This window comes from Uloborus diversus, chromosome 9, assembly GCF_026930045.1.
Source record: "Uloborus diversus isolate 005 chromosome 9, Udiv.v.3.1, whole genome shotgun sequence".
Taxonomy (NCBI): Eukaryota; Metazoa; Arthropoda; class Arachnida; order Araneae; family Uloboridae; genus Uloborus; species Uloborus diversus.
Genome location: NC_072739.1, coordinates 60,239,777 through 60,260,091, shown reverse-complemented (window position 1 = coordinate 60,260,091; position 20,315 = coordinate 60,239,777). Strand labels below are relative to the sequence as shown.

General features: G+C 35.0%; 1 protein-coding gene across 1 annotated transcript; it reads right to left on the bottom strand.

Moving 5' to 3' along the window:
• Positions 1–544: 544 nt before the first annotated feature.
• Positions 545–18,842, bottom strand: LOC129229861 (clotting factor B-like). Its single transcript, XM_054864237.1, has 3 exons — positions 18,606–18,842; positions 2,494–2,657; positions 545–956 (listed from the first exon to the last, which is right to left on the bottom strand). The coding sequence occupies exons 1-3, from the start codon at positions 18,808–18,810 to the stop codon at positions 789–791; spliced, it is 537 nt and encodes a 178-aa protein (XP_054720212.1). The 5' UTR covers positions 18,811–18,842; the 3' UTR covers positions 545–788.
• Positions 18,843–20,315: the final 1,473 nt, after the last annotated feature.

Genomic DNA, 20,315 nt, shown 5'->3' with positions numbered 1-20,315 from the left:
AAGGAATTTTCCTTGTCCGACAAAGTTTTTCCGGCCCAGAAAATTGTTAAAACTGGTGTTCATGTTGATTGTCTTCATTTAAAATTTTCAGAGAATGTAAAATCATGAGTCAAAACAAAGTTATTGATTTATATTTCTTTATTTCATTTTATTTTACTCATTCGGTTTGTTCTCAACTTCTAGGTATAGAAATATTATTTTCAATTTTCAGAAATATAACAACATGTTATCGTATTTAAGGGTTCCTGCTTAAACTTATGAGTAAATTAGCTCAACTCGTGGCTCAACAATGACGCATTCCACTTGGTGAGCGTATCACACTTAATTCCCAGCTTTGTAGACTTGAAAAGAAAATGCAAGTAGCGACTTCAGGATTCTTGTTCATTTGTCCAGATAAAAGTTTTCTGGGTTTCTTCCTACTCAGCGAATTGGTTCTACATAATTTAATTAACCTGGTGTTTCAACTTGCTTACTCATTGGCTGTCATTTATTCCACCATTAAAAATTACTTTCACCCGCGGATACTGATTTGTTGATTCCGCAATAGCATAAAATGTAGCAGAAAAACTGTCGCTTTTCGCTACGACTTAAACTGGAGCAGACAATCTGTCGCTTTTCGCTATGACTTAAACTGGAGCAGAAACTATATCGTTGTTGACCGGTGACGATAGCCATTGTCCATTGCAACAAGAGTGACAACAACATGTGTTGTGTGTGTCGCAGGTAGGAACTGGCATGAGTCACGTATAGATATGGCTCATTTTTGCATCACTTTTTCTATACATAATTTAGGTACGTAGTTGCTGCGTGTTCTCTGTGATCCATCCCACGTAGTAAGCAACTTTTGTGTACACACCAGGAAATTCTTTGTCTCCGCATTTGTAACCAAATGAAACAATCCCTACTTGGGTGTACCGTCCGTTTTCCAGTGCAAGAAGAGGTCCACCGGAATCACCCTAAGAAAAAAAGTTATTTATTTTTATTGGAGTATGAAAAATCTAAATAATGTAATAATAATAATAGTTTTAACAGCTAACTGGTAAGGTCATGTTTTGTAACGTGAGTGGTGAAGTGGAAGATATGCAACCCCAATTCTTGTGCACTCCACAAAGTATAGCAAACTAGCAGTACCCGCACGGCGATGCCCGTGCTAAGAAGTTATAGGAAGTCCGATTGTACAAAAAAAAAAAAAATCCTGCCCCCCCCCACCCCCCACCCTTTTCTGATGTGAAATGATCCATTTTCTTCAACTAAAATGCGTACACACCTTTTCAAAAGACCTATTAAAGTCTCTTTGGAATTTAAAACTATTCGCCAAAACACATAAAAATATTAAGAGTAGCTTTAAAACTCAAAATAAATCTTCAACTACATAGTTCATCGTTAAACTCTCCAAGCAACCACGCTACCGTAACTCTGCCCTTTAGCGAGTGAAGCAGTTTTTCCGCCTGCAATTTAAAGTGTTTCGCCAAATAAACAATGCTACAATAAAAACGTTATAAATAACAATCACAATTGAATAATACGACAAATCAAATTATTTATTTTGATAAGTAATTATCTTCAACTATAGGAACAAAAACAAACATTGAAGAAATAAGGAAAGGAAAACCCAATAGAAAAATCCTGCTAAATCAAATTATGTACCTGAACATCGCAAAAAAAAAAAAAAAAACCCGCATTCAAAAATCAGTTCGCTGATCACAACAGCGAAGCAGGGCATGGTTCCTCGCAGCTATTGACACTGTCGGCCAGCGCCGTCTCGAAGAGTCAACTTACCCAGCCATCTATTAGGAATTCATAGAACTAAACTCACCCCGCCGTCTATTCAGAATTCATAGAGCTAAACATTAAACATTTAATTTGCAATTACAAATGTTTCGGTCAATCTGATTTAAAAAAAAAAGAAAGAAAAAATTAGCCTTATCGAATTCCTCAATAAATGGACTATTCAGCACAAAACGAATTTTTCCAACTCGAACCAGTAGTTCCTGAGATTAGTGCGTTCAAGCAAACAAACTCTACAGCTTTACATTGTTAGTATAGATTAAAATTTTAAAAAACTGTACAATGGTTTTTTTCTATATATTTATCTAAATACAACTGAAACAGTACTGTATTTGTACGTACAGATATATATAAATCCATATTAGTAAAAACTATGCACGCAGTGAGACGCATCGTGCAATTTCTATAGTAAAACTATTCAAAGACAAGGAAACTGTAAATCTTGGTTTGCATTATTATTATTACTCTGACTACCAAACAGTTAGTTTTCCATTGGAAATTTTTCATCAGCTCTAAGAGTACCAAAACATTTTTTCGCTGGCTCTAAAAGATCAAAAGTAAATTTATTCCATTCACTAACAAATGTCAAGCGTCCATGCTTTTTGACAATGAGGAGACGATGCTTGTGTTGCGTTTGCTTTGTAACAAAGTAATCTTCATATATGTGCGGTGCATAAAATTAGTAATACTTGTGTGATTACTTACTTGACACGCATCCATTCCGCCTTTTGGCGAACCGGCGCACAACATTTCTTGGGTTATTCCTCGAGGAAACCTGTTGGATGCGACTCTCACATAGGATGCATTGCACGACTTTCGTGATACAACAGGAAAAGTCGCTTCTCTCAACACGTGACTGCTACGTCCACCTGCAAAAGTAAAACATATAAGCTATAGTTTTTAAATGACGAATTAAAATTTCCAAAACTTGTGTTTACCTTGGGGTGGACGATATTAGCTCTTAAATGGTGAGGTGAGGCGTTTTACACCGGGCTGTTGAGCCGAAGGGAAAATGACTAATGCCGACTCCGACTCCCAACTCCGGAAGTTTTAGAACCTTCGATTTCAACTCCTTTACCCCTAAATCAGTCTGACTCCGACAGCACACTGGCAGAGTTGCGGACTTCGAGGGAAAAAGACCTGCTCAGAATCCGATTCCGACTCTTAGAACTTAAAATCTTCGACTCCTGACTCCATCTCTTTTCCCCAAAATCAGTCCGCCGCATCCCTTGTTTTACAACCTTGAAGAATCGTACTTTTGTAACGTGTGTTGACTCCAACGTTCAGCAATATTTTACATACAGGGCTTTATGTTTATACATATGTCGGTACTATTTCAGTAGCATTTATATAAATACAACTAAATTTCCCTTCTTTAACTTGGGGAACTGCATATGAAATAGAATACGGACAACGTAAATGTAGCAAGATTTGCTCAACCGCGCATTTACCATGTACCTGTTTTTCTTTATGCAGATTTGAAACTTGATTTCGCTATTTCATGATTAAAAGGTCAGTAATGCGTTTTCTGAATCCTTTGAGATTGACAGATCCACCGTTTGCAATCCACATACCTATTAATCCAATCAACAACCAGCCTCGCAGACAGTATGTTGTTTGTTGCTTAATGAATGAAATCGAAAAAAATATTCGTAAAGAAATACGAAGTAGGTATTTGCCTTGAACCTTGTTTTGCAGTTCATTAAAATAAGCGTAACTTTTAAAGCAATATGTGTGACTAATATATATTATGTGTGGGGCAAAGTGAAATGGTGAAATAATTACTCTGCTTTTAGCGCCACCTATCTAGTAATATTTGAATTACGTAATAATACATGTAGTCAATTCCAGTCAAGAAAAAATTACTTCTGAAAATCACAGAATACGGTAATACAAACAATTTTCAAAAGTTGATACTCATATATGGTAATATTTTGCTGTAAGTCGAAATTTTTTTTTGGTATTATTAAATAATAAACTTCTAGTAATTAACATTTGAAATATTGAGACTTTATAATATTCGGTGCAGTATTTATTTAGTTAATATTAAGCTTATTTGTATTTTAAATATTTTGTTCAATGAGACAAGTACATGCGGGTCAAAGTGGATGGGGCAATGTAAAGTAGTCAATTTCCTTTAAATATTCAATCATTTATTAATTCTCTTACGTATTATTTATTAATTACATTATTAGCATATATTTTTTTTTACTAATTCACTTATTTTCTTATTCATTCACTCTTCACTCACTCATTTATTTGTCCTCATACATTAATTAATTTAATTATTCATTTATTTTTTTTAGTATATTTTTCGTTGTTCATTCAACCTTTTATTTTTTTATTTATTTGATCAAAAATATTTTTTATAATCGAATAAAAATATTTCATTTTTCACTTTGCCCCGTCGAAAAAAAGTGAAAATTTTCCACTTTTTTTTCTGATAGCGAAAATTTACAAAAAATAATAAACACTACATCCAAAAATAAAAAACACTATTTCAATGCAAGATTTATTTTAACTAGCGGTACCCGCACGACTTTGCCCGTAGTAGAAAATTAAAAGGTCATTTGATTCGCCTGTATATTTACAAATAATGGATGATGAATTTCTCGCCAATTAGCTGTGGTCATTTGTTTGCCCATGCTACGGTTCCACGTTATGATAATTTGGTAATTTACTCGTCCACGTTATGATAATGTGCTAGGTAAAATGTTCTCAAAATTGGGACAGAAAAAGAACAAAATCGAATTTTCAAAAAATCGCTTCGAGGTGCGCACCCCTATGCTACGAACTAATTCTGTGCCGAATTTAGTTCCTGAGTAAATGGGGGTACCAGAGAAGGGAGTACCACTTCCTTCTCTGTGGGATCAGGGTTATTTAATGCGTCAATGCAAGTGAAAAGTTTCCACGAATCTTTAGTCTATCTTATGTGCCTGAAGCAATACATGTGTGACGCTCTTCGACATAAAAAGTGACTGCATTTTGTACTTCACCGTTCTTCAATGATTCCAAATTACTTTTCAATCTGCCAAATGTTCCAAATAATAATGCCCAAGTCGTAGCTGTTGTTTTATTTAGTGTTTTGCTAATAATACCTGATGATCCATGACCAAAGCGCATATAGGTACTACTTAATTTATTTGATGTGTTTTAAGCCTTTTTCCTCCTATAAAGTTTATTGTTACGCTAAATCAAACTTTATGCTCTTTATAGTATATCATTGCAAATGGTTGTCTTTGGTAAAACCTTCTATTTTCATGCCCATTATCTCTTTATAGTAAATATTTAAAAAAAATTTGAAAAAAAAATAGAACCGATTTTAAAATTGCTTTAAAAAGTGAAAAAAAAATGTTTGGAAAAAAATTGAACCAACTTTAAAATTGCTCTAAAAAGTGAAAAATAATTTTATTCTTTAAACACCATCGATAATACTTTTAAACATAATTTTTGAAGTTGGCGCAAAAACAAAAAGTAAAATCCAGCTTAACCATGCTTCGTTCATATTGTTTTCAGAAAACCATCCAAAGTGAGGAAAGAAACATTTATATCGTTACTCACATATGCTGTTATCAATACATAATGTATGTTAGAGCTGTCATGGCTGTAAATGATTTTATCTATCGTTTTTGCGCCAACTTCAACTAGTATGTTGTGGCCATCACGAAACTTTCTTCTATATTTTTCTTTTTTTTTCTGATCCCTCCCCATGCTTGACGAGGAAGCAATATTCCCAACAAAAATGAAATTACACATGCAAAAACTTGACGACCATCCCAATGTCTGAATTATTGCAAAAGCAAAGCAAAGAGCGAAAATTGAAAGTTATTTTAAAAGCCTTGCTTGAATTAATTACAAATATTTTATTTGTTAACAAATATAAGATGGCAACAGTTAAAAATTTTAAATCATTGAGATAATATTTCCGATCATTTCCATACAATTAAAATCACGAGAAATACGCAGACGACAATCTATTACGATTTATCTTTCTTATTGTTGCATTAATAAAACTATTTTTATTCGCTAAAAAATAATGATAATAAAAATAAATCAGCACCTCTTGGCGCGATTGGCGCCAAAATTGAACCAAAGCCTGTTTACATATGGATTCACATATATTCCTAATTTCAACCAGAACGTAGCATTACTTCTTGAGATAGGGCACTCACAATGGAAAAAAAGAACGGGCGATTGCGCTACCCCCCTTTTTAGCTGTTGACACCAAAATAAAATCAGCTCTTATACCCACTAAGGGCTACTTGCCGATAAATTTTTCTTTCATTCCGTTCATTATTTCTTGAGATACAGCAGTCACAATTGACGACAAAAAACGTTCTATAGCTCAACCCCCGTTTGAGTTATTGACACCGAAATTGAATCAGCACTTGTTCCTGTTAATGGCAACATATGGACCAAATTTTGTTTGATTCCGCCAGTTACTTCCTGAGGAATAGCAATCACGCGTAACTCAAAAAACGTCCCATTGCTCCACCCCCCTTGGAGGAATTCGCGCCAAAAACCAATGGGCACAAGTTCACATAGGGGCACATTTGTGTACCAAGTTTCGTTCGATTTCATGCGGTAGTTTTTGCTGTAGAGCGGCCACAAAAAACTGGTCACACACAGACGTGACACACATACACATACACACAGACAGACAGACATTTTCCAAAAATAGTCGAAATGGACTCAGCACACCTCAAAACGTTCGAATCCGTCAAAATTCGAAATTCGAAAATTTGCACGAATCCAATACTTTCTTCTATATATTAGATACAGAAGAAAGTAAAAATTATGTTTAAAAGTGTTATCCATGGTGTTTAAAGAATAAAATTATTTTTCACTTTTTAGAGCAATTTTAAATTCGGTTCTATTTTTTTATCAAAATTTTTTAATTTCATTTTTTTAGTGTAAATGTATTTCCTAAATGGTATGAACTACGATCACGAAACTTCACCTTTATTCTTTTGTGTGCAAAATTAATTAGAACCATCTGAATATTAACGGTTTCCCAAATTAATTAATATTTCACAAAAGGCAATTTACTTATGATACAATCCTATATCACCTTCTTTAGCGCCGATATCTATTATTGGCATAGATTATAAGGCAAAAAAAACTAATCTAGTTCTGGAAAATCTAACTCAGCTTTATTGTGAAGGCTACGCAGATCCTAATCACAGCATTCGTCGCATACCTCGCTTCCATGTTAGGTTAGCCCCAACTACTATAGAGCAATGACAGTGAATAAATATCATGCTTGCTTCAGAAAATTCTTCTTAAAAAATTCTCATTGAAATTACTATTAATATTAATGCTGCACGGCAACAAAAATTTGTAACAAGGGGTTTTATGTTTAATAATGTAATAGAGAAACTGCATGAAAATCAGTTTTTTTTACCCATAACGTTGCGTTTAAAGAACAAATATGGTCAAAGTAATGGGACAAAAGTTGAACTTTCCCTTATTCATTAAAAAAATTATCATAAAAATCGGTTTATTAAGTCAGCCGTATGAGCGAGCACCCCCCCCCCCCAAAAAAAAAATCATACATATGGTATGAACGAATAACAGCTTTTTTTTTTTTTTTTTGAAGTTAGTTAAAAAGTTTAGAAAATGCAGTCTTAGCAGAAACATTTTATTCAAAGTACAAGTTTTATGACATAAAATTATAGTTGTAGAATTTTGAACTTTGAAAAGTTTATTAGGTAGACAATATTATCTTGGAAGTGATCTTAATGTTTGCATTTCCGTGTAAGATCTAACGTCATGGGGTTTATTCAACAATTCGTTTGGTTCGAGATTGGATACAGCTATGCCATCCAACGTTTTTAGTCTACCGAGGGCTACTTAAATCTGACCTTTCGCAAAATTATTTTTCCCCAAATCAATTACTGCCTTATTTAAAGTTACCCCTTACAGCTTGTGTACAGTAAGTGCCCAGCTTAAAATGATTGGAAGCATTCTGCGCTCAATGTCTCCCAAACCTTTCTCTGAAACGTTGCAATTACTGGAGCAATAGCAACACAACCTTCTGAATCTTGAATATTTTTTCCAACCGTATCGTCGTCAAATTTAATCAGAATTGCATCTGGTGATTCTCCGTCTTGTAATTGATCTCTTCGAAGGGCTGGCCATTTAAATCCCTTAATGATGCCCATGGCTCCATTTACTAGGCCACGGGATATAGAAATATTGCGCCTCAACATAACTCGAGTACCTGCAGTTATTTTAATTGAGTGCAATAGCCCACCACAGTTATTTACATCAGCTGGAATTACGCTATCTGGTGGCTTTTTCCCGTACGTGGCAATTTCACAAGATTAATTGACAGAATTGATATTGTAAATGCGACTGGAACTTCCAATAATGCTGGTCATTTTGTTGTATAGGGTCTGGTGGGGGAAAGTGGTCAATGGGGTAAAGTGGTCATTCGTCAAATAAATGGCTATAGCTTTTAAATAAATGTTCAAATGAATGTAAAAATTTTATTGTAGAGTAGGGCAGTTAGAAACTACATTTTGAGTACTAAATTTTACAACTGGGAAAATTTTATTTGGTAAAAAAAAATACTTTGTGTGAATATGAAAAGTTTTTAAATCTAAACACCTCTTTTAACTTCCTTGGGAAATTTTGTTTGTTAGAATTATGAACAGATTGACTGCATAGGAATCTTCCTACATGTCTCAAGAACTCTTACTCATTAGCAGTTAGCTGAATCTGTTTTAGATAATTTTTTAGAACAATTTAAGTAAGATGGGGTAAAGTGGTCATAATATTAGGCTTAACAAGTATTGTTCTTCTAATGTCACTTAGCCATTAAGTATAAGGCAGATATAAATTAAATATTAATTTCACTTAGTATGTATTGTTTTTACAGTAAATGGGGTTAAATATACGAGCATATGCGTATGCATACGCATATACTCGTGTAGGCACGTATATAGACGTATTCACATAAATGCAGCAATAAATACGTATATGGGTATCTACACGTATTTTTAATCTATACAGATATACATTCGACTATACACGTATATACTCGTTTGTACTCGTATATATATAAACACTTATATACTCAGGTAGACATGTATATACACATACGTACTCAAGTAGACACTTACATACAAGCATATGATATACAAGTATGCAGGGTGAGTTTAAACTTTTGGGCAAATTATTAAAAGGTGTTAGAGTGGAGGATAAGAAGGAGGAATCTTAAGGAACATATGGTCACAAACACAATACCGACGCGTTACATGCACGCAAAGCCAGAAACTGATGGATGCAAAACACGTCAAAAATTTATTACACAAAGACAATTTTACACAACATTTTAGGTCCCGAGAAAATTTTAAACAAATTGATGAAATTGGCGGCTTGCACCTGTGATACATGTGCGTCGCAATCACAAAGCACCCTCAGTTGCAATAACGAGACTTTCGAAAAACTTTCATCAGCCGCTGCGCCTTTGTTGCGATGCTTGTATTAGAGCTACTACAGGCTGTAACTTTTAACAACTGCTCTAAATATTTCTTAAAAACTAAAATCTTGGGTGAAATCATCTTTGTGTAACAAATTTGTGATTTGTTTTGCATCCATCTGTTTCTGGATTTTTGTGCATGTAGTGCGTCAGCAAACGTAAGTTCCTTATAATTCTTTGCTTCTCATTGGATTCACTCTGTAGGCACACATGTATATAAGCTTGGATACTCGTGTATACATACATGTACTGGTGTATACACGTAAATGTACATATATACGTCTATACAGGTATATAATCGAGTTTGCACGTATACATACGTATACTCGTGCTTCACAATGTGAGTAGACATGTACCCAAACACGCACTGGATGTATCCACGAATTAACTCGTGTATACCCGTATCTGTGTGTATGTACACTTATATACATGTGTATACGTCTGCTGGACACGTATATACTCATGCATGCACGTATATACTCGAGGTACAAGTGCATACACTCATATGATGTTCGTTTACACGCGTATATACCCGTACATACACGTGACACATATATGCTCGTGTAGACAGGTATACTCTCCTGTAGGTAATCTTGTATACATGCTTATATACTCGAGTAGGCACGTGCATGCATGTATCTGATGCATACATGTATCTACTCACATATGAACATGTTTACTAATGTTTACACGACACGTATATACTCGTGTATACACACATATGCTTGTGCATATACTTGTAACTATAAAAATAACCGAAATATACAAATATTAGGGTTGTTTATAATGGTTTTGCATCTATTTTTAACTATGACCACTTTACCCCATGCTATGACCACTTTCCCCCACCCCATGGGGTAAAGTGGTCATAAATACAAAGGGAAAAGAAAGTGTTATAACGCTACTTAAATCAATATTTATTTTCCTAAAACTCAATGTACCGTGTTCTTTAATAATGCAATGTAAAATAAAAACAAAAAAAGTTTAAGTATTTAAAGAATTTATTGTATTTATTATTCACCAAAGTTTAAAACGTACGATTTTATGACCACTTTACCCCACCAGACCCTATTCATCAACTGGTTTTATAGTTGGAAAATTCGCACTGCTGCACCATCTTCAAAGTCTCCATTTAAGACCACTTTTCGTTCAAATAGCAGTTCCAAATGTGCCATTGTAAGTTCACCAAATCGTAAGTTATTCAATAGGTTAGCAAACTCTACATCAATTTCCTTTACGTATATTAATTGTTAATTCACAAAAAGAAAACTGATGCCATTAGTTTATCTCGGCTGCGGACCGATGAGGTTGCAAGAAACACCACTTCCCTTTCACAGGGCGGAAGTTGCATAATGTCTCCAAAGAGTAATACGTTTACTCCCCAGAACAGTTTATTGCAATTTTTGAACTTAGGAGCCTCAAATGTACGATCCAAAAATTTTCATAGGAAACCATTGATATTTCATCGATTATTAGCCACCTGATGTATCGCAATTTTTTTCTTTCTTGTACAAGTCATTCCCTGTCATTGGACGATACGTCATTGTTTTACCTTTTTCAACCGGTAAGGAAAAAAAACTGAGTGTAAAGTTCTTCCAAAAATTTGATGCGCAGCAAAGCCAGTTAATGCAGCTACTTCAATAACTAGTATGTTGTGGCCATCACGAAACTTTCTTCTATATTTTTTTTTTTCTGATCCCTCCCCATGCTTGACGAGGAAGCAATATTCCCAACAAAAACAAAATGACACATGCAAAAACTTGACGACTATCCCAATATCTGAATTATTGCAAAAGCAAATCAAAGAGCGAAAATTGAAAGTTATTTTAAAAGCCTTGCTTGATTGAATTACAAATATTTTATTTGTTAACAAACATAAGATGGCAACAGTTCAAAATTTTAAATCATTGAGATAATATTTCCTATCATTTCCATACAATTAAAATCACGATAAATACGCAGACGACAATCTATTACGATTTATCTTTCTTATTGTTGCATTAATAAAAATATTTTTATTCGAAAAAAAAAAAAAAAATCAACACCTCTTGGAGCGATCGGCGTCAAAATAGAACCAAAGCCTGTTTACATATGGATTCACATATATTCCAAATTTCAACCAGAACGTAGCATTACTTCTTGAGATAGGGCACTCAAAATGGAAAAAAAGAACGGGTGATTGCGCTACCCCCCTTTTAGCTGTTGACACAAAAATAAAATCAGTTCTTATACCCACTAAGGGCTACTTGCCGATAAATTTTTCTTTCATTCCGTTCGTTATTTCTTGAGATACAGCAGTCACAATTGACGACAAAAAACGTTCTACAGCTCAACCCCCGTTTGAGTTATTGACACCAAAATTGAATCAGCACCTGTTCCTGTTAATACCAACATATGGACCAAATTTTGTTTGATTCCGCCAGTAACTTCCTGAGGAATAGCAAGCACGCGTAACTCGAAAAACGTCCCATTGCTCCACCCCCCCCCTTGGATTAATTCGCGCCAAAAACTAATGGGCACAAGTTCACATAGGGGCACATATGTGTACTAAATTTCGTTCGATTTCATGCGGTAGTTTTTGTTGTAGAGCGGCCACAAAAAACTGGTCATACACAGACGTGACACACATACATACACACACACATACATACACACACACATACATACATACACACACACATACATACATACACACACACACACACAGACAGACATTTTCCAAAAATGGTCGAAATGGACTCAGCACACCTCAAAACGTTCGAATCCGTCAAAATTCGAAATTCGAAAATTTGCACGAATCCAATACTTTCTTCTATATATTAGATATAGAAGAAAGTAAAAATTGGTCGAAGCACTGCATCGACAGTTGGTGCGTAGCAACGTCTTATATGATCAACTGCTAGTTTTAAGACAAAGAACTTGCCACTACCAGCACCTCCAGTTATGAATTCCAACATTTGTCCGTCTGTTCGGTAAAGTTCTTTCTCAACACTAGCGTTAATTCTTTGAAATAGTTCCTTCTGCTGCATATTTAGACTTTTTATTCCGCTGATAAAAAGTCTAAATATGCAGTTATGATAAAAAGTTCATATACGTTCTCTGGAATCTGTATAATTTCATTCTGGTCGTCAACACAAAAGTCGTCTATATCTTCTTCTATTTTTTCATCAACAAGATGTAAGTGCTCATTATTTGAAACATTGCCATTCATTTGATGAACAGTGTTAAACGCTACTGCTTGAGCAACAGCTTGTTGAATTATCGTCTCGTCATAAGCAAATCGTTCTGCATTTTCATTATTCAACAAAGGCCGCAGCTCATTCTGTCTCCTAAGAAAACAGGCTTCGGCACTTTCATTTTCTAACATTAACAGTCGTTCGTCACGGAATGGTATGTGACAAACAATCAAACTATAGAAATATCCTTCTCTGTCACTATTTAAAGTATAATAACGAGTGCGTAATACAGCAGGCTTGTCTCTTATTTTTACACGTGTGTTATCCTTCAAAATTATATGTATTGCTGATTCAACATTTAAATCTTCATTTGATTCTGCATCGCCATCTTCTTCCATCCAACGCGTATTAGAAACTATTTCATCACAGCGAATTCAGCCAAACTCAAATTTTCTAGGTTGTCTGTCTTTGTACATACCTATCAAAAATATTATTGTAGACGGAATTTTCACTTCTCGCTAATCGCAAAAGGCGAAATCTTTGTTTGGGCAAGCAACTATTTATGAAAACAGTTTTGCGGGAACACATTTTTAACGGAAAATGAGGTAACCGGTAAGCGCATTCACAAGCACCTACTAATCTTTGCGAAATAATGGCCATTGTAACTGAAAATAATTGATTCTACAATGCTCCTCCTCGTTTCTTAGCTTGCACTACTGCTTCTTTAACAACATTGCCATTCATTAGGCTCACATTTACTTGCATATTTCGCTACGTAATATGCTACAGCTTCTAATTTTCCACACGGTTGTATATCCATATGTGCACCCCACTGTCAGAATTTCAGCATTGTAATTATTTACCATAATTTCATTTGGAGTTCTTTTCAAGACACAGTAACGTCCGTTGTTCCTCAGTGCTTGATCTGACTCTAAACATTCAGTCATTTTTACTCTCTGGTCAAGGAAATCCAAACCTACATGAATTTTGATTTCGATCTTTGTAACAAGTACTGGTGTGCTTGTGAATTTGAACATTTTCTACAATAGCATGTAATGACTGGTTTTTAATATCCAGTGAGCAGGAAACGATATTTTCTATCACTTTAATTCCTTCTTCCGTTGTGAAATCGGGAATATCTGCACATCAAGCAAGCAAATGTAGATGAGGACTGCCCCTGTTTTGAAATTCAATCCTATACCAATAATCGACTAACAGACCTCCCAACAATTGTGTGTTATTCTTCAAGTATCGCATTAAAGCATTTACTCGCATCGTAAATTGTCTAGCTATGACTACAGGATATCGTTGAACTAGTTTCATTCGCTCCGAAAAGCTTAAAATCTCTGCCTCGTTTGGGTTCCGATTATCAGCTATCAATAGAGCTTCTATCATGTCCAACCAATTTAAATCATTGCAAGAAAAAGTTAAAAACCATGTGGGGGGACTTAAATTTCTAACCATTGCAATTAGTTCAGAGCAAACACGTTTCCAATATGCTGCGGATCCTCTAATATTCATCATTGCAAGATGAATGCTATCTATTAATCCTTGAGGCGTTTGCTCTTCTTGTCTCATTCTGCATGAAACAGAAACACTGGACTTTGCTCGAAAATATTCCACAATCGACAATGCTAAGAAAAGATAATCTGTTCGATGGAATCGAAAATCACTCCCCATTATTCGAGCTTGGAAATAATCCAGAGCAGTAATGGATGAACTTTTTTCTTCTCCGAAACCATTTTTGCCATCAGGAAATAGATGGAACCAAGCTAATTCTTCCACTCTCAACTCCTTTTCGATATTCAAAGGAGGAGCAGTTTTTCTTCTTAAGTTGGCCAATTTGATTTCATCTGTATCTATACTGTCATCGTTTACAGATTTCTTCCACATCAGGTATTCCTTCGTCTATACACTGAAGCATACTTGTAGAGAAAATCATATCAGTGCTTTCTACCTCATTTGCAATATCCACTTCTTTACTCATTTTGTTTGGACCATCATTAGGACTTTTTAAAACGGCTTCTGAATTTGTTTTGTATGATAACGCATTTGCTGATCGAGTTTCGTTTCTTCCAGAGTGTAATGATGCACTACCACTGTGCACTGTCAGTGGTGTTAAACAAAATACATTTAAACTGTTGTCGGCTCCAAAACTATGTAAGTTCTGTCTCAAAATGCCATACAGATTATCAATATTTCTAAACCGCATGCAACGGGATGCACCACGAAAAGGTGCTTTACACCCTTTTGGTCCTCTTGAATGAGAATCAAATAACCAATAAAATGATTCTCCTAAAGTTGTACAGTAAACAGCTACATATGTTAAATTGCATATGAGTACGCCGTATATGAATTCACGGAAAAAACTTACTAGAGCATTGCGTAAATTTGGAAAACCATTATGAGTAATCATCATTTATAAGGTGCCCATTTATAGCATTTTCTTGAAGTACATGAATTACAAAATTAATATTTTTAAAAGTTATGTTTGGTAATAATCTGTTCATAGCAAGATAATCTATGTAAGCTTCTTCTTCGTTCACATTGGTTCCAGCGTTTATGCAATAGTTATAACACTTATCGCCTATGATTGAATATGTATTCAATGTCACTTACCCTCCACAAGGTTGGTATACTAGTTGAAAATGCTATGGTTGCTATTGCAGTGCATTGTTTATCTCGTGAATCTATATGAAATTTATCACTTCCTTGGTGGAAAGAGCCTCTAAGAATTTCTACGTTTTCTGACACTATTGAAAACGTCGGCTTACGTTCATTTAGTGCAGGAATGTCAGCAGTTTTTTTTTTTTTTTGCATCGAATTTTGGATCAGAGATTTGCAACATATCGGTTATATTTATATTTTAAAGAAAACGTGGTTGGACATCTTTGTATAAGGCATTGTTCATCATTAACCAATGTAAGGGGCTCTGCAATTTTCCAATATTAATTTCAAATTCTTTACACCGTTTAACATTCTCAAGGCTCTCGGATATTAAAATAATACCAGCTTGGCTTGGTCTTAAAGAAAGTTGTTCAGCCAATTCAATGATATCCTGTGCAAATAAATTGAATTTACTTGACACTTAAACCAATTTTGAGAGAAGTGATTCTGGACTTTTATAATTCTCAAAAAAGGTATAACTCTACTTAACAGTCTTTTTTCCATTTCTGATATGCTGACAGTTCCATCGGTATTTCTGATACTTCCATTTTATATTTCAAAACGCTTGTGATGGTACTTTGAACTTTTTTAAATTATTCGAACATCTAGATTATGTGACGATACTATCAGATTTAACTATTTCTGTAGGTACAAGGGATCTCATATGCATTAGATTTAGTTTAAATCGCTGTTGTGGGTAGAGGTTCTTTCTACATATTTCACAAGGAAAATCAGCAAATACATTAATTGCTTTTTTAAATTCTTCGGCACCAAATGTTGTTCGTACCTTATGTGATACTTCACGCATCTTTTGTAAACGGTTATGCCCTCCATCTAGTCGTTCTTTCTCGAAAGTTTTGCGATTACGAGTCTTCATATTTAATAACCGATTTGAGCGTTCTTCATTGGACCTCTTTTAAGCTCAAATTTTGCGTAAATTGCCTGTTATTGCCTATTAAAGGGGTGAAAAATTACTTGCACATATTAATATATATCGTTGGAAAGGGTAGAATTTTCCGCGTTCTACGGAAATTGTTTCAATTATCCAACTTAAATACGGCGGGAGTTATTTTCATTTTTAACTCGAACTTTTTTAGGCTTAGCTAAAATTTAGGCACTACTTTCTTCATTCAATCTATCAGTAAAAAGCGATGGAATTGTCCCACAGTTTTCTTTTTGACACCATGGAAAGAACGGCTTTTTAAACTCCAGATCTAACTCGACCTGTAGTCGAAAAACTAAGCTTGTATCTCCAAAGGAAAAAAAAGTTACAAGCCGTTAAAAATAAAGTTCTAATAATTTCATCTCCATTAAAATTATTGATGTTTTATTTGGCGTTGCCATAGTTATGTTTTTTCGATTTGCGTGTTTCATCTTTCTTATTCACAAACTTTAAGGGTTTCGATTTTAACTTAGAATCTTAGGCTCAACTCAATTCAAGCTAAAGAGCAAAATATATTACTAGAGACCACGAATACGAAAGCGACTTTTCAAACGTACAAAACTGCAGTTTTGCAATGCTCAGGAGCCCCTTAGCCTTTACGGCTCTCCAAGTTGTTACAAGTTATTTTGAAATCCGGGGAAGGGGTGCCTTTTGATCCAAAGGGAATGCGTTTTTAATCTGTTTCTTTTTATCTGACGATTTAAAATCTTTGCGAATCAAATAAGATTGCGAAGCAATCTTCGGGGGTTGGTGAGCGCTAGCGAGCAGGGGGCAGAGCCCCCTAGTAGTTTTAAAAATAATTAACACCTGAAAATCAAACTTACAATTTTTTGTTGGACATCTTGAATTTTACCATTTTGGTAAAAACGCTCAAGGTTTAGCGTCTGGCACTCCACGGATTTGAAATCAGCTGAAATCAGCAAGTCAAATTTTTATAGAAAAAAAGAACAAAAAACCTTATATATATACAAAAAAAGAGGAGCCTGGACTAGAGTGCTCTCGTTCTGCTTCTACAACTTCTTTATGGTCGTTTTTTCAACTTCAATAATCACTGCCTCACTCAAGACTCTAAGAACCTATTTCGGCCCTTGGAGTAGTATTGTGCAGGAATTCCAAGAAAAGATAAACGACTTTTTATATCTACTTATATTCAAGTTTTTTCCGTTCTTTTAGCCATCAATTTCTTAAACAGTTCCTTGCTGCCGCCTTATACGCACCACCAAGAGCAAATAATACAAGAATTAACAAGCTACTTAATTCCATAGGCTTCTTAATAGCGAAACTGATTAAACAGGAGTTATTTCGGCTCTTGGAGTTGTATTGTGCAGGAATTCCAAGAGAAGAGAAACGACTTTTTATATTTATTAAGTAAAATAAAATGAATAAAAAAAGTAAACATCAAGAAATTAGGAATAATTAATTTAAAATTGAAGATCAAAGGGTTAGGACCCAATGAAAAATTTGAGTTACATGATCAATCACGTTATTGGTGGATTGAGTGTATTTGAACTAATGTTATATATACTTTATATGAAGATCAGTAAAGAAAGTATTTTCGTTTTTTAATCAAACATTTAAGCAAAATTAATATTATTTATTCATTCCAGGTGTCGCCTAGACCCTAGCATTATTTTTTGTGACTTGGATGTGTTTTTATTTTTTAACCCAAACTATGAAAATCTGTTGAATGTTTTCTGTTGTCGCATTTCATATTCATTAGTCATTAAACTTCAATTGTCAAGCGTTAGTTAACTATTGGGAATGCTTTATAATACTTTATTTCCCTTTGAAGTTGATTAGGAGTATAATTTCAACATGCAGCGGAAGTTTCGGTTGCAATGACGTCAAAACCATTTTTTTACTAAAGCGATGCTTGCTAACAACAACTATACTCGCCATTGGAATTTAAACTTTGGATAACCATGTGTTTTGAGATTTGTGACTAATATACTGTATACGGTGTGATAAAAAACACTTTAATTTTAAATTAATACTTTGAATTATTGAGAAGCTATATCGATCTTCCATTTGAAATGTAACCTGCTACAGTCCCTTTCCTTTCACATCCAACGGAATATTGTTTGGAGATGTCTCGTTCCTAAACAAAATGAAAGATAATGGTTTTCTTCATATATTTCAATGCAAAACACAAAATCTTCAAAAAGTAGAACTGTCCCGTTCTTACACCGAGGTTTTCCCTTCATTTACAAGCTTTAGTAAAAATTAATTTCATGGTATCTTACAGTGCATGCATGCTTTCAGTTGAATGTTGAAATTACACTCTTATCTTCAGTACAAGTATTATCCATTGAGACCATCGACAGTTATATCAACCATTAAAATATTATCGCATAAAAAACTAAGTGGTTCCAACTTCGGCGCTGTTACGTGGCTCATGACTTTTTTTGCATCGAAAAAGGAATTTCTGATAACCCATAAACACGTGTAATATTTTTGCCATTTTGTGCGTTACTAACTTTGATTTGACCACTTACAGATCCTAAACAAAAGCTAACGTTTATTTTAAAGTACATTCGATACTTACCAAATTCGTCATCTCCCCACCCCATCACAGTAACTCGCCTTCCTTCGAGATCCGAGTCCTTCAAAAATGCCGAATTCCTTGTGGGCAAGCACACGGGCATGACGTAATCGTTGAATTGCACAGGCTGTTCTAGTCTAAGCAAGGCGATGTCATTGTAGTAGTATCGTTTTTCGTACCGCGGATGCAACAGAATGGAGGACACCATGTATTCAGATATGGATATTGTCACGTTATGTGTCCCTAATAAAACAACATAAGAAGTTGTCCTGAAAAGAAATTAGTAAATAACGTAAGAGGGATGTGCAAAAAAGGTATTAGTGAAACAGAAAAAATGCCAAAGAAAGAAGTTGTAAATGAACCTTAGAGGGTGTCCTAACAGATAGTCTATGAGCTTTCCTTGGCGGCCAACAATGAAATCGTTGCCGATCGTGTGAATATAGGCTTGGAGTTGTACAAGTCCGGCTATTACTTTCGAGGGCTGTCGTAACTGTAGCAGAAAGAAAAGCCGGAAGATGACGCTAATGATTGCTTCATCATGCGTTGTCTTGCGCATGTGCAGTGCAATAGACGCCATTCTGGAGTAAGTAGTTCTCGTGGAAAGGCGCATTAAAACGTAGCTCTTAAGTTCCTGTTATCGAAGTGAAAATAGAGCGAAGTATTAATATTAAATTTTGCTTTAAATTGGACAAGAGAGCTTTCGGAAACCTACGAAATGTTTAAACAAGATTACGGCGAGGAAGCATTATCCCGCTCAAGAACGTTTGATTGGCTTAAACGCTTTCGGGACGGGTGCGAAAGCGTCGAAGATGGTCCACACACAGGTCGGCCGTAGTCCGTACGGATGTCGGAAGCAATTTAAAAATTTCGCAATGTGGGGGAATGTGATCGTCAATTGACTATTCGAGTACTCGTCAGTGAGTTGAACATGGGCAAAGAGACGGTTCGGCGAATTTTGACACAAGACATCATAGATAAAAGCAAGGTACGTTCCAGATTCGTTCTTAGCTATTTGAGGGACGAACAAAAGCAATTGAGACTGGACGCATGTGGCGAACTTATCGACAACACTGATGATGACCCTGCGTTCCTGGATAGGATACGTTCCTTGAAGCAAAATTAATGTTAATTCTTTGCTCCATTTTCGCTTCGACAACAAGAATTTAAGAGCTACGTTTTAATGTGACTTACTACGAGAACCACTTACTCCAGAATGGCGCAGATGGCACTGCACATGCGCAAGAAAACGCTCCTCATCGTGCAATCATTAGTGCCATCTTCCGGCTTTTCGTTCTCCTACAATTACGTCAGTCCTGGAAATTAATAGCCGGACCTTGTATTTAAAATATGCATAAAAGGAAAAACACGAATCCTATATAATTCCAAACTACGTCCATAAGACGCAGAAAAATTCTTTCTTTCGATTGGCCCTAATATTTTTAATGTACAAGTATGTTTTCACTTGCAAAACAGCAAAAACATGCTGATTAAAACAGCTACACAGACAGGTTAAAACTCATAACACTCTTCCTTCTTGCTTCAGGGGTTAAAAATTATTAAATCAATCTTAGGACCAGTAAAAATAAGTAAAGCAATATAGACAATATCTTAGATACGATTTAGCTTCACAGGATAAAAGGAAGACCCAGAAAAATTTTTTAGTACATACAGACGACAGTATGTGCTACATAAAAAACATTACTAAATCACCCT